The sequence below is a fragment of the Salmo trutta genome, chromosome 22 (assembly GCF_901001165.1).
Source record: "Salmo trutta chromosome 22, fSalTru1.1, whole genome shotgun sequence".
In the NCBI taxonomy this organism is placed as follows: domain Eukaryota; kingdom Metazoa; phylum Chordata; class Actinopteri; order Salmoniformes; family Salmonidae; genus Salmo; species Salmo trutta.
This window is the reverse complement of record NC_042978.1, coordinates 39,639,674-39,652,735: the sequence shown is the minus strand read 5'-3', so window position 1 is coordinate 39,652,735 and position 13,062 is coordinate 39,639,674. Positions and strand designations below refer to the sequence as shown.

General features: G+C 45.6%; 1 protein-coding gene across 1 annotated transcript in view; it reads right to left on the bottom strand.

Moving 5' to 3' along the window:
• Window positions 1-13,062, bottom strand: part of jak1 (Janus kinase 1) — a 79,891-nt gene that overhangs the window by 24,467 nt on the left and 42,362 nt on the right. The window contains exons 11-13 of the mRNA XM_029707970.1: window positions 11,704-11,813; window positions 5,702-5,848; window positions 3,409-3,496 (exon numbers count right to left, since the gene is read on the bottom strand). Of these exons, the coding sequence (XP_029563830.1) occupies window positions 3,409-3,496; window positions 5,702-5,848; window positions 11,704-11,813 (345 nt within the window). The remainder of the gene's footprint in view (window positions 1-3,408; window positions 3,497-5,701; window positions 5,849-11,703; window positions 11,814-13,062) is intronic.

The window sequence follows — 13,062 nt, the reverse complement described above, 5'->3', positions numbered from 1 at the left end:
AGGTAGTAGTTTGGGCTAAATTATAGATGGGCTATGTACAGGTGCAGTGATCTGTGAGCTGCTCTGACAGCTGGTGCTTAAAGCTAGTGAGGGAGATAAGTGTTTCCAGTTTCAGAGATTTTTGTAATTCGTTCCAGTCATTGGCAGCAGAGAACTGGAAGGAGAGACGACCAAAGGAGGAGTTGGCTTTAGGGGTGACCAGAGAGATATACCTGCCGGAGCGCGTGCTACAGGTGGGTGCTGCTATGGTGACCAGTGAGCGGAGATAAGGGGGGACTTTACCTAGCAGGGTCTTGTAGATGACCTGGAGCCAATGTGTTTGGCGACGATTATGAAGCGAAGGCCAGCCAACGAGAGCGTACAGGTCGCAGTGGTGGGTAGTATATGGGGCTTTGGTGACAAAACGGATGGCACTGTGATAGACTGCATCCAGCTTGTTGAGTAGGGTATTGGAGGCTATTTTGTAAATGACATCGCCGAAGTCGAGGATTGGTAGGATGGTCAGTTTTACGAGGGTATGTTTGGCAGCATGAGTGAAGGATGCTTTGTTGCGAAATAGGAAGCCAATTCTAGATTTCACTTTGGATTGGAGATGATTGATGTGAGTCTGGAAGGAGAGTTTACAGTCTAACCAGACACCTAGGTATTTGTAGTTGTCCACAAATTCTAAGTTAGAACCGTCCAGAGAAGTTATGCTGGACGGGCGGGCAGGTGCAGGCAGCGATCGGTTGAAGAGCATGCATTTAGTTTTACTTGTGTTTAGGAGCAGTTGGAGACCACGGAAGGAGAGTTGAATGGCAATGAAGCTCGTCTGGAGGGTTGTTAACACAGTGTCCAAAGAAGGGCCAGAAGTATACAGATATATATCTCAATGCATTGCGCTGTTTATGACTTCAAGCCTGTCAACTTCCAAAGATTAGGCTGGTGTAACCCATGTGAAATGGCAGGCTAGTTAGCCGGTTGCGCGATAATAGCGTTTCAAACGTCACTCGCTCTGAGACTTGGAGTAGTTTTTCCCCTTGCTCTACATGGGTAACGCTGCTTCAAGGGTGGCTGTTGTCGATGTGTTCCTGGTTCGAGCCCAGGAAGGAGCGAGGAGAGGGACGGAAGCTATACTGTTACACTGGCAATACTAAAGTGCCTATAAGAACATCCAATAGTCAAAGGTATATGAAATACAAATCGTATAGAGAGAAATAGTCCTATAATTCCTATAATAACTACAACCTAAAACTTCTTACCTGGGAATATTGAAGACTCATGTTAAAATGAACCACCAGCTTTCATATGTTCTCATGTTCTGAGCAAGGAACTTAAACGTTAGTTTTTTTACATGGCACATATTGCACTTTTACTTTCTTCTCCAACACTTTGTTTTTGCATTATTTAAACCAAATTGAACATGTTTCATTATTTATTTGAGGCTAAATTGATTTTATTGATATATTATATTAAGTTAAAATAAGTGTTCATTCAGTATTGTTGTAATTGTTATTATTACAAATAAAATGTAAAAAAAAGAAAATATTGGAAAAATAAAAAAAATCGGCCGATTAATCGGCAACGGCTTTTTTCGGGCCGTCAATAATCGGTATCGGCGTTGAAAAATCATAATCGGTCAACCTCTAGTTCACGCACGCCTCCAACACCTTTATGAAGTTTGCTGACGACACAGCTATGGTAGGACTGATTACCGACAACGATGAGGCAGCCTTAAGGTCTTCTTTTTATTTTATTTACCCCTCTTTATCCCCAATTTCGTGGTTTCCAATTGGTAGTTACAGTCTTGTCTCATCGCTGCAACTCCTGTACAGACTCGGGAGAGGCGAAAGTCGAGAGCCGTGCGTCCTCCGAAACACAACCCAACCAAGCCGCACTGCTTTTTGACACAATGCCCACTTAACCTGGAAGCCAGCCGCACCAATGTGTCGGTGGAAACACCGTACACCTGGTCAGCGTGTACTGCACCCAGACCGCCACAGGAGTCGCTAGTGCACGATGGGACAAGGACATCCCTGCCGGCCAAGCCCTCCCCTAACCCGGACGATGCTGGGCCAATTGTGTGCCGCCCCATGGGTCTCCCATTCGCGGCCGGCTGCGATAGAGCCTGGACTCGAACCCAAAATCTTTAGTGGCACAGCCTTAGACCACTGCGCCACTCGGGAGGCCAACCTAAAGTTCTACCACTGCACCATCGAGAGCATCTTGACGGCAAAGGCAAAGAACCCGAACGCAAGGCTCTACCGAGGTGGTAAGTACAGCTAAGTACATCACTAGGGCCGAGCTCCCTGCCATCCAGGACCTCTATACCAGTCGGTGTCAGAGGAAGGCCCAAGAAATGGTCAGACTCAAGCCATACTGTTCTCTCTGCTACCGCATGGCAAGCGGTACCCATGCACCAGTCTGGAACCAACAAGACCCTGAACAGCTTCTATCACCAAGCCATAAGACTACTAAACAGCTTATCAAATGGCTACCAGGACTACCTGCATTGACCCCCATTTTTGCACTCTCTCTCTTGCACTGACTCTATGCACACACACACACTGGACTCTACCCACACACTGACACCCCAGCACACACATGCCTACTGACACCACACACATCACATAAGCTGCTACTACTGTCCATCTATCCTGTTGCCTAGTCACTTTACCCCTACCTATATGTACATAGCTACCTCAATTACCTCATACCCCTGCACATCAACTCTGTACTGGTACTCCCAGTATATAGCCATGTTATTTTTACTCGTTATTTTACTGTGTATTTATTTTTTATCTTTAACTCTGCATTGTTGGAAAGGGCCCATAAGTAAGCATTTCACTGTTGATCTACACCTGTTTTTATGAAGCATAACATTTGATTTGACACACACACACACAGGAAGGGGTAGATGAAGGAAATAGGAAATCAGGGAGGGAAAGGGAGAGAGTTAGGCATGATAAAACAAAGTGACATCCCAGTCAGCCTGTACATTCCTAGATTCCTGCCTTTCTAGAGTGTTGGGGAAAACAGTACAGCTACGTTACTGTACTCATACCAAACATCTCCCACTAACTGGTTTAGACAGGTAAATCGTGTTCAAAGGGTACAGTACAGTATAGCTGAATCTCAAACTGAACACTAAGTCCTTTATCGAGTGATCAAAGTGATCGGTTTGAGATTCAACCTAAGTCAACGTACTACTCAGTACTACTCAGTACTACTCAGTACTGAGTCAACAGCTCATGGGGAATGAAGTCCCATCCTATCTGCTGATCTACTACTGCAATACTGTAGTATAGGTCCTGTATGAACGCTGCACAGGAAGAGAGGTTTATAGGGCTCATGTAGGTTACTGTGTGTGTGTGTGTGTGTGTGTGTGTGTGTGTGTGTGTGTGTGTGTGTGTGTGTGTGTGTACTCACTCTCAAGGTGGCGTACACAGACTCCATAGAGCAGGGCGATGTGCTTATGGGAGACCTGCCGCATCATACTGGCTGTCTCAAAGAAGGCCTGGGGAGAGAGAGAGAGAACAAGAGAGAGAAGGGATAACAGGAGAGAGGGGGATAACAGGAGGGAGAGACAGAGATGGAGGACAGGAGAGAGAGAGACAGCGGGAGAGAGATGGAGGACAGGAGAGAGCGAGACAGGGAGAGAGCGGGAGAGAGATGGAGGACAGGAGAGAGAGAGAGACAGAGAGAGACAGGGAGAGAGATGGAGGACAGGAGAGAGAGAGAGAGATGGAGGACAGGAGAGAGACAGGGAGAGACAGCGGGAGAGAGAGAGACAGGGAGAGACAGCGGGAGAGAGATGGAGGACAGGAGAGAGAGAGACAGAGGGAGAGACAGAGTCCGAGTTAGCTAATATGGAACGTGGCAAAATACTGACACAGTCTAATAAAAAGCATGAGCAGGAGCACCCCCAGAGAAAATTATTTAGTGCTGAGGTGCTGACTAACAGAGAATACACTGGAAGCTATTTAAATAGAGAGTCGCATACACATATATAGTTGAAGTCAGAAGCTTACATACACTTAGGTTGGAGTCATTGAAACTAATTTTTCAACCACTCCACAAAGTCGGTTAGGACATCTACATTGTGCATGACACAAGTAATTTTTCCAACAATTGTTTACAGACAGATTATTTCACTTATAATTCACTGTATCACAATTCCAGTGGGTCAGAAGTTTACATACACTAAGTTGACTGTGGCTTTAAACAGCTTGGAAAACTCCAGAAAATGTCATGGCTTTAGAAGCTTCTGATAAACACCATGAGAACACGCAGCCGTCATACCGCTCAGGAAGGAGACGTGTTCTGTCTCCTAGAGATGAACGTACTTTGGTGCGAAAAGTGCAAATCAATCCCAGAACAACAGCAAAGGACCTTGTGAAAATTCTGGAGGAAACAGGTACAAAAGTATCTATATCCACAGTAAAACGAGTCCTATATCGACATAACCTGAAAGGCCGCTCAGCAAGGAAGAAGCCACTGCTCCAAAACCGCCATAAAAAAGCCAGACTACGGTTTGCAACTGCACATGGGGACAAAAATAATACTTTTTGGTGAAATATCCTCTGGTCTGATGAAACAAAAATATAACTGTTTGGTCATAATGACCATTGTTAAGTTTTGAGGAAGAAGGGGGAGCCTTGCAAGCCGAAGAACACCATGGCAACCGTGAAGCACGGGGGTGGCAGCATCATGTTGAGGGGGTGCTTTACTGCAGAAGAGACTGGTGCACTTCACAAAATAGATGGAATCATGAGAAAGGAAAATGATGTGGATATATTGAAGCAACATCAAGACATCAGTCAGGAAGTTAAAGCTTGGTCGCAAATGGGTCTTCCAAATGGACAATGACCCCAAGCATACTTCCAAAGTTGTGGCAAAATGGCTTAAGGACAACAAAGTCAAGGTATTGAAGTGGCCATCACAAAGCACTGACCTCAATCCCATAGAAAATTTGTGGTTAGAGCTGAGAAAGCGTGTGTGAGCAAGGAGGCCTACAAACCTGACTCAGTTACACCAGCTCTGTCAGGAGGAATGGGCCAAAATTCACCTAACTTATTGTGGGAAGCTTGTGGAAGGCTACCCAAAATGTTTGACCCAAGTTAAACAATTTAAAGGCAATGATACCAAATACTAATTGAGTGTATGTAAACTTCTGACCCACTGGGAATGTGATGAAATAAATCATTCTCTCTACTATTATTCTGACATTTCACATTCTTAAAATAAAGTGGTGATCCTAACTGACCTAAGACAGGGTATTTTTACTAGGATTAAATGTCAGGAATTGTGAAAAACTGAGTTTAAAATGTATTTGGCTAAGGTGTATGTAAACTTACAACTTCAACTGTATGTATACACACACACACACACACACACACACACACACACACACACACACACACACACACACACACACACACACACATACATACATACATACATACATACATACATACATACATACATACATACATATATATATATACATACACACACATACACATATATATATGCATATATATACACACACACACACACACACACACACACACACACACACACACACACACACACACAGTAATGTTTTATGTAAAAAAAACCACAACATTTTCAGCATCACTGTGCCTTCTTCACTCTTTTTGAGGGAGTCCCTAAAGTAATAAAGTAATCCCATGATGTAGATGGTGTATGTGTGTCTTACCAGGGAGATGTCTCTGTGTCCGGACCCCAACACCTTCAGCACTACTTTGAGCTCCTGAGAGGGATAGTATCCTGCATCCTCCTCACTCTTCACCTTCAGTACTCCAGCATAGATGTTGGTCCGGGTACCCAGCCCCAGGTGCTCTCCCTGATAGATACAGGAGGAAGATGACAGAGAGTTAGTCAATACACACTCATAACATACACACATCGTAAATACACACTGGTGACAAACACCAGTAAGAAAACCCTGAAGGGCTCTTCAGCCCTGCCTAGAAAAGTAAAGATTGACAAAGTCTCCTTCAGCCGATGGATGGATGGATGTGACAAGAGGTACGGTTTGTGTGTGTAGCAAAGTGTAATGTAGCAGAGTGTGTAGCATGTGTCTAGCAGTGTGTGTAGAGTGTGTGTGTTTTATTTTTTTTTATTTCAACTTTATTTAACCAGGTAAGCCAGTTGAGAACAAGTTCTCATTTACAACTGCGACCTGGCCAAGATAAAGCAAAGTGACAGAAACAACAACACAGAATTACACATGGAATAAACAAGCGTACAGCCAATAACACAATAGGGAAAAAAATAAAGTCTTTATACAGTGTGTGCAAATGGCATGAGGTGGTAAGGCAATAAATAGGCCATAGTAGCAAAGTAATTACAATTTAGCAGATTAACATGGGGGTGATAGATGAGCAGATGATGATGAGTAGATGATGGTGTGTAAGTAGTGATACTGGTGTGCAAAAGAGCAGCAAAGTAAACAAAAACAAAATGGTGAGGAGATAGGGAGATTGGGTGGGCTATTCACAGATGGACTATGTAAAGCTGCAGCGATCAGTTACCTGCTCAGATAGCTGATGTTTAAAGTTAGTGAGGGAAATGTAAGTCTCCAGCTTCAGCGATTTTTGCAATTCGTTCCAGTCACTGGCAGCAGAGAACTGGAAGGAAAGGCGGCCAAAGGAGGTCTTGGAATTTGGGGATGACCAGTGAAATATACCTGCTGGAGCGCGTGCTACGCGTGGGTGTTGTTATCGTGACCAGTGAGCTGAGATAAGGCGGGGCTTTACCTAGCATAGACTTACAGATGACCTGGAGCCAGCCGACTAGAGGATACAGGTCGCAGTGGTGGGTGGTGTAAGGCGCTTTGGTAACAAAACGGATGGCACTGTGATAGACTACATCCAATTTGCTGAGTAGAGTATTGGAAGCTATTTTGTAGATGACATCGCCGAAGTCGAGGATCGGTAGGATAGTCAGTTTTACTAGGGTAAGTTTGCCGGCGTGAGTGGAGGCTTTGTTGCGAAATAGAAAGCCGATTCCAGATTTGATTTTGGATTGGAGATGTTTGATATGAGTCTGGAGGAGAGTTTACAGTCTAGCCAGATACCTAGGTATTTGTAGTTCTCCATGTATTCAAGGGCAGAACAATCCAGAGGAGTGATACTAGTCGGGTGAGCGGGTGCGGTAAGCGAACGGTTGAAAAGCATCCATTTGGTTTTGCTAGCGTTTAAGAGCAGTTGGAGGCCACGGAAGGAGTGTTGTAAGGCATTGAAGCTCATTTGGAGGTTAGTTAACACAGTGTCCAAAGAGGGGCCAGAAGTATACAGAATGGTGTCGTCTGCGTAGAAGTGGATCAGGGAATCACCCGCAGCAAGAGCGACATCGTTGATCTATACAGAGAAAAGAGTCGACCCGAGAATTGAACCCTGTGGTACCTCCATAGAGACTGCCAGAGGTCCGGACAACAGGCCCTCCGATTTGACACACTGAACTTTGTCTGCGAAGTAGTTGGTGAACCAGGCGAGGCAGTCATTTGAGAAACCAAGGCTATTGCGTCTGCCGATAAGAATACTGTGATTGACAGAGTCGAAAGCCTTGGCCAGGTCGATGAAGACGGCTGCACAGTACTGTCTTTTATCGATGGCGGTTATGATATCGTTTAGTACCTTGAGCGTGACTGAGGTGCACCCATGACCAGCTTGGAAACCGGATTGCACAGCGGAGAAGGTACGGTGGGATTTGAAATGGTCAGTGATCTGTTTATTTACTTGGCTTTCAAAGACTTTAGAAAGGCAGGGCAGGATGGATATAGGTCTATAACAGTTTGGGTCTAGAGTGTCACCCCCTTTGAAGAGGGGGATGACCGCGGCAGCTTTCCAATCTTTAGGGATCTCGGACGATACGAAAAAGAGGTTGAACAGACTGGTAATAGGGGTTGCAACAATGGCGGCGGATAATTTTAGAAAGGGGGTCCAGATTGTCTAGCCCAGCTGATTTGTACGGGTCCAGGTTTTGCAGCTCTTTCAGAACATCTGCGAACTGGATTTGGGTGAAGGAGAAGCTGGGGAGACTCGAGCAAGTAGCTGCGGGGGGTGCGGAGCTGTTGGCCGGGGTTGGAGTAACCAGGAGGAAAGCATGGCCAGCCGTAGAGAAATGCTTATTGAAATTTTCGATTATCATGGATGTATCCGTGGTGACCGTGTTGCCTACCCTCAGTGCAGTGGGCAGCTGGGAGGAGGTGCTCTTGTTCTCCATGGACTTTACAGTGTCCCAAAACTTTTTGGAGTTAGAGCTACAGGATGCAAATTTCTGTTTGAAAAAGCTAGCCTTTGCTTTCCTGACTGACTGTGTGTATTGGTTCCTGACTTCCCTGAACAGTTGCATATCGTGGGGACTATTCGATGGTATTGCAGTCCACCACAGGATGTTTTTGTGCTGGTCAAGGGCAGTCAGGTCTGGAGTGAACCAAGGGCTATATCTGTTCTTAGTTCTACATTTTTTGAATGGGGCATGCTTATTTAAGATGGTGGAGGAAGGAGAACATTTCTTTTAAAAGAACGACCAGGCATCCTCGACTGACGGGATGAGGTCAATATCCTTCCAGGATACCCGGACCAGGTCGATTAGAAAGGCCTGATCGCAGAAGTGTTTTAGGGAGCATTTGACAGTGATGAGGGGTGGTCGTTTGATCGCGGACCCATAGCGGATGCAGGCAATGAGGCAGTGATCGCTGAGATCCTGATTTAAAACAGCAGAGGTGTATTTGGAGGGCAAGTTGGTCAGGATAATATCTATGAGGGTGCCCATGTTTACGGATTTAGGGTTGTACCTGGTGGTTTCCTTGATAATTTGTGTGAGATTGAGGGCATCTAGCTTAGATTGTAGGACTGCTGGGGCGCCAACCCTGTCTGGGTTGTGCCGTGGCGGACATCTTTGTGGGCTATACTCGGCCTTGTCTTCGGACGGTAAGTTGGTGGTTGTAGATATCCCTCTAGTGGTGTGGGGGCTGTGCTTTGGCAAAGTGGGTGGGGTTATATCCTGCCTGTTTGGCCCTGTCCGGGGGTATCATCGGATGGGGCCACAGTGTCTTCTGATCCCTCCTGTCTCAGCCTCCAGTATTTATGCTGCAGTAGTTTATGTGTCGGGGGGCTAGGGTCAGTCTGTTACATCTGGAGTATTCTCTTGTCTTATCCGGTGTCCTGTGTGAATGTAAATATGCTCTCTCTAATTCTCTCTTTGTTTCTTTCTTTCTCTCGGAGGACCTGAGCCCTAGGACTACCTGGCATGATGACTCCTTGCTGTCCCCAGTCCACCTGGCCATGCTGCTGCTCCAGTTTCAACTGTTCTGCCTGCGGCTACGGAACCCTGACCTGTTCACCGGACGTGCTTGTTGCACCCTCGACAATTACTATGATTATTATTATTTGACCATGCTGGTCATTTACGAACATTTTAACATCTTGACCATGTTCTGTTATAATATCCACCCGGCACAGCCAGAAGAGGACTGGCCACCCCTCATAGCCTGGTTCCTCTCTAGGTTTCTTCCTAGGTTTTTGGCCTTTCTCAGGAGTTTTTCCTAGGGAGTTTTTCCCAGCCACCGTGCTTCTTTCACATGCATTGCTTGCTGTTTGGGGTTTTAGGCTGGGTTTCTGTACAGCACTTTGAGATTTCAGCTGATGTACGAAGGGCTATATAAATAAATTTGATTTGATTTGATTTTGATTTAAGCATATCCCAGTTTAGGTCACCTAACAGAACGAACTCTGAAGACAGATAGGGGGCAATCAATTCACATATGGTGTCCAGGGCACAGCTGGGAGCTTAGGGGGATCTATAACAGGCGCCAACAGTAAGAGACTTATTTCTGGAGAGATTCACTTTTAAAATTAGAATCTCAAACTATCTGGGCATAGACCTGGAAAGTATGACAGAACTTTGCAAGCTATCTCTGCAGTAGATTGCAACTCCTCTCCCTTTGGCAGTTCTATCTTGATGGAAAATGTTGTAGTTGGGTATGGAAATCTAAGCCAGGATTCAGACACGGCAAGGACATCAGGGTTGGCGGAGTGTGCTAAAGCAGTGAGTAAAACAAACTTAGGGAGGAGGCTGCTGATGTTAACATGCATGAAACCAAGGCTTTTTCGATTACAGAAGTCAACAAATGAGAGTGCCTGGGGACACGCAGGGCCTGGGTTAGCCTCCACATCACCCGAGGAACAGAGGAGGAGTAGGATGAGGGTACGGCTAAAGGCTAGCAAAACTGGTCGTCTAGTGCGTTGGGGACAGAGAATAAAAGGAGTAGATTTCTGGGCGTGGTAGAATAGATTCAGGGCATAATGTGCAGACAGGGGTATAGTGGGGTGCGGGTAGAGTGGAGGTAAGCCCAGGCACTGAGTGATGATAAGAGAGGTTGCATCTCTGGACACGCTGGTTATACTGGGTGAGGTCACCGCATGTGTGGGAGGTGGGACAAAGGAGGTATCTAAGGCATGTACAGTGGGACTAGGGGCTCCGTAGTAAACTAAAACAACGATAACAGTATACAGGGCATATTGACATTTGAGAGAGACATAAAGCGAGGCATAAAGCAATCACAGGTGTTGATTGGGAGAGCTAGCTAAGACAACAACGGGTAAGACAACAGCTAATCAGCTAAGACAACAACAACAGGTAAAATGGCGATGAATGGGCAGAGAGGGTTGGTTAACTACACACAGGGCCTGAGTTCGGGGCTAGGGCCGACAGATAAACAAAGGTAAACAAAGTGGAGTACCGTGATAAATGAACAGTCCAGCAGGCATCAGCTATGTAGCCAAGTGATCATAGGGTCCAGTGTACAGCAATAGATGGAACAGGGAAGCCGCGGGGTAGTCGTTGCTACGCTAGCATGCGGGAGACACGGTGTTTGAAGTTAGCAGTCCGGGGTAAGTAGAAGAGTCTGCTCCGACCTCCAGCAAAGGCTGGATGAAGGCACAGCTGATGGAATTACGTCTGCGGACCAGTCGTGATGGTACGGCGGGGCGCCGTATCGACGAAGGGACCGGGACAGATGGCGAAAGAGGTATTGTAGTTGTGGTCATTTTGTTTGCTAGCCGGGAGATGAGCCTGGCTCAGAGCTAGCTTCGGGGCTGGGTCACTCAGTGGCAGCTAGCTAGCTGTGATGATCAATGGTCCAGAGTTTACGGCAGGAATCCAGCGTTGTATTAGAGAAAAACAGTCCGAGCCTGGCAGGTATTATCCAGGCCAAAAAACGGCTGGTGCCTAAGCAGAGGGTAAAGGCCGCTAGCAGTGGCTAACAATGACTAAATAGCTAGTAGCTAATTAGCTGGCTAGCTGTTGATGAAAGTTTTGGCTATAAGGTCTAAAGAAATAGCGGATCCGTGTCACATTGAGTGAGGTGGGTTACTGGAAGGTATATTTAATTTAAAAAGGGAAAAAGAGATTGAAAAATAAATTGGAATATATACAAAAAAGAAAAATGCAAAAAGTAAACGAGATTACGACAAACCACATCTGCACTGCTACGCCATCTTGGGGGGAAAAAAAGTGTGTGTGTTTAGCAGTGTGTGTGTGTGTGTGTGTGTGTGTGTGTGTGCAGTGTGTGTAGAGTGTGTGTGCGTAGCAGTGTGTGTGTGTGTGTGTGTGTGTGTGTGTGTGTGTGTGTGTCGCGGTGTGTGTAGAGGTGTGTGTGTTGCAGAAGTGTGTGTGTTTGTGATACAGCACCTGCATGATCTCCTCCTTGAGAATCCTGTGGAAGCTGAGTTGACTCTCCTGCAGGGTTGTCTGGGGGACCAGCACTCTGTCCTTAGTTACCACCAGCAGGTTGGACACCTCTGAAACACACACACACACACACACACACACACGTTGGCAGTGTAGCACCCTAAAAACGCCATAAAAAAGCCAAACTTCGGTTTGCAACTGCACATGGGAACAAAGATTGTACTTTTTGGAGAAATGTCCTCTGGTCTGATGAAACAAAAATAGAACTGTTTGGCCATAATGACCATGGTTATGTTTGGAGGAAAAAGGGGGAGGCTTGCAAGCTGAAGAACACCATCCCAACCGTGAAGCATGGGGGTGGCAGCATCATGTTGTGGGGGTGCTTTGCTGCAGGAGGGACTGGTGCACTTCACAAAATGAATGGCATCATGAGGCAGGAAGATTATGTGGATATGTTGAAGCAACATCTCAAGACATCAGTCAGGAAGTTAAAGCTTGGTCACAAATGGACAATGACCCCAAGCATACTTCCAAAGTTGTGGCAAAATGGTTTAAGGACAACAAAGTCAAGGTATTGAAGTGGCCATCACAAAGGCCTGACCTCAATCCCATAGAAAATATGTGGGCAGAACTGAAAAAGTGTGTGCGAGCAAGGAGGCCTACAAACCTGACTCAGTTACACCAGTTCTGTCAGGAGGAATGGGCCAAAATTCACCCAACTTATTGTGGGAAGCTTGTGGAAGGCTACCCAAAATGTTTGACCCAAGTTAAATAATTTAAAGGAAATGCTACCAAATACTAATTGAGTGTATGTAAACTTCTGACCCACTGGGAATGTGATGAAGAAATAAAAGCTGAAGTAAATCATTCGCTCTACTATTATTCTGACATTTCATTCTTAAAATAAAGTGGTGATCCTAACTGACCTAAGACAGGGAATTTATACTAGGATTAAAATGTCAGGAATTGTGAAAAACTGAATTTAAATGTATTTGGCTAAGGTGTATGTAAACTTCTGACTTCAACTGTATAGTGTGTGTAGCCACACCCGTTGCTGACAGGTATATAAAATTGAGCGCACAGCCATGCAATCTCCATAAACAAACATTGGTAGTAGAATGGCCTGACTGAAGAGCTCAGTGACTTTCAACATGATACAGTCATAGGATGTCACCTTTCCAACAAGTCAGTTCGTCAAATTTATGCCCTGCTAGAGCTGCCCCGATCAAGTGTTGTTGTTGTGAAGTGGAAACGTCTCGTAGCAACAACGGCTGAGCCCGCAAAGTGGCTTTTAAGAAATGATGAGGAGGCATTGCCTACTAATTGGTTAATGATGTCATTGGAAACACTTAATTTCCT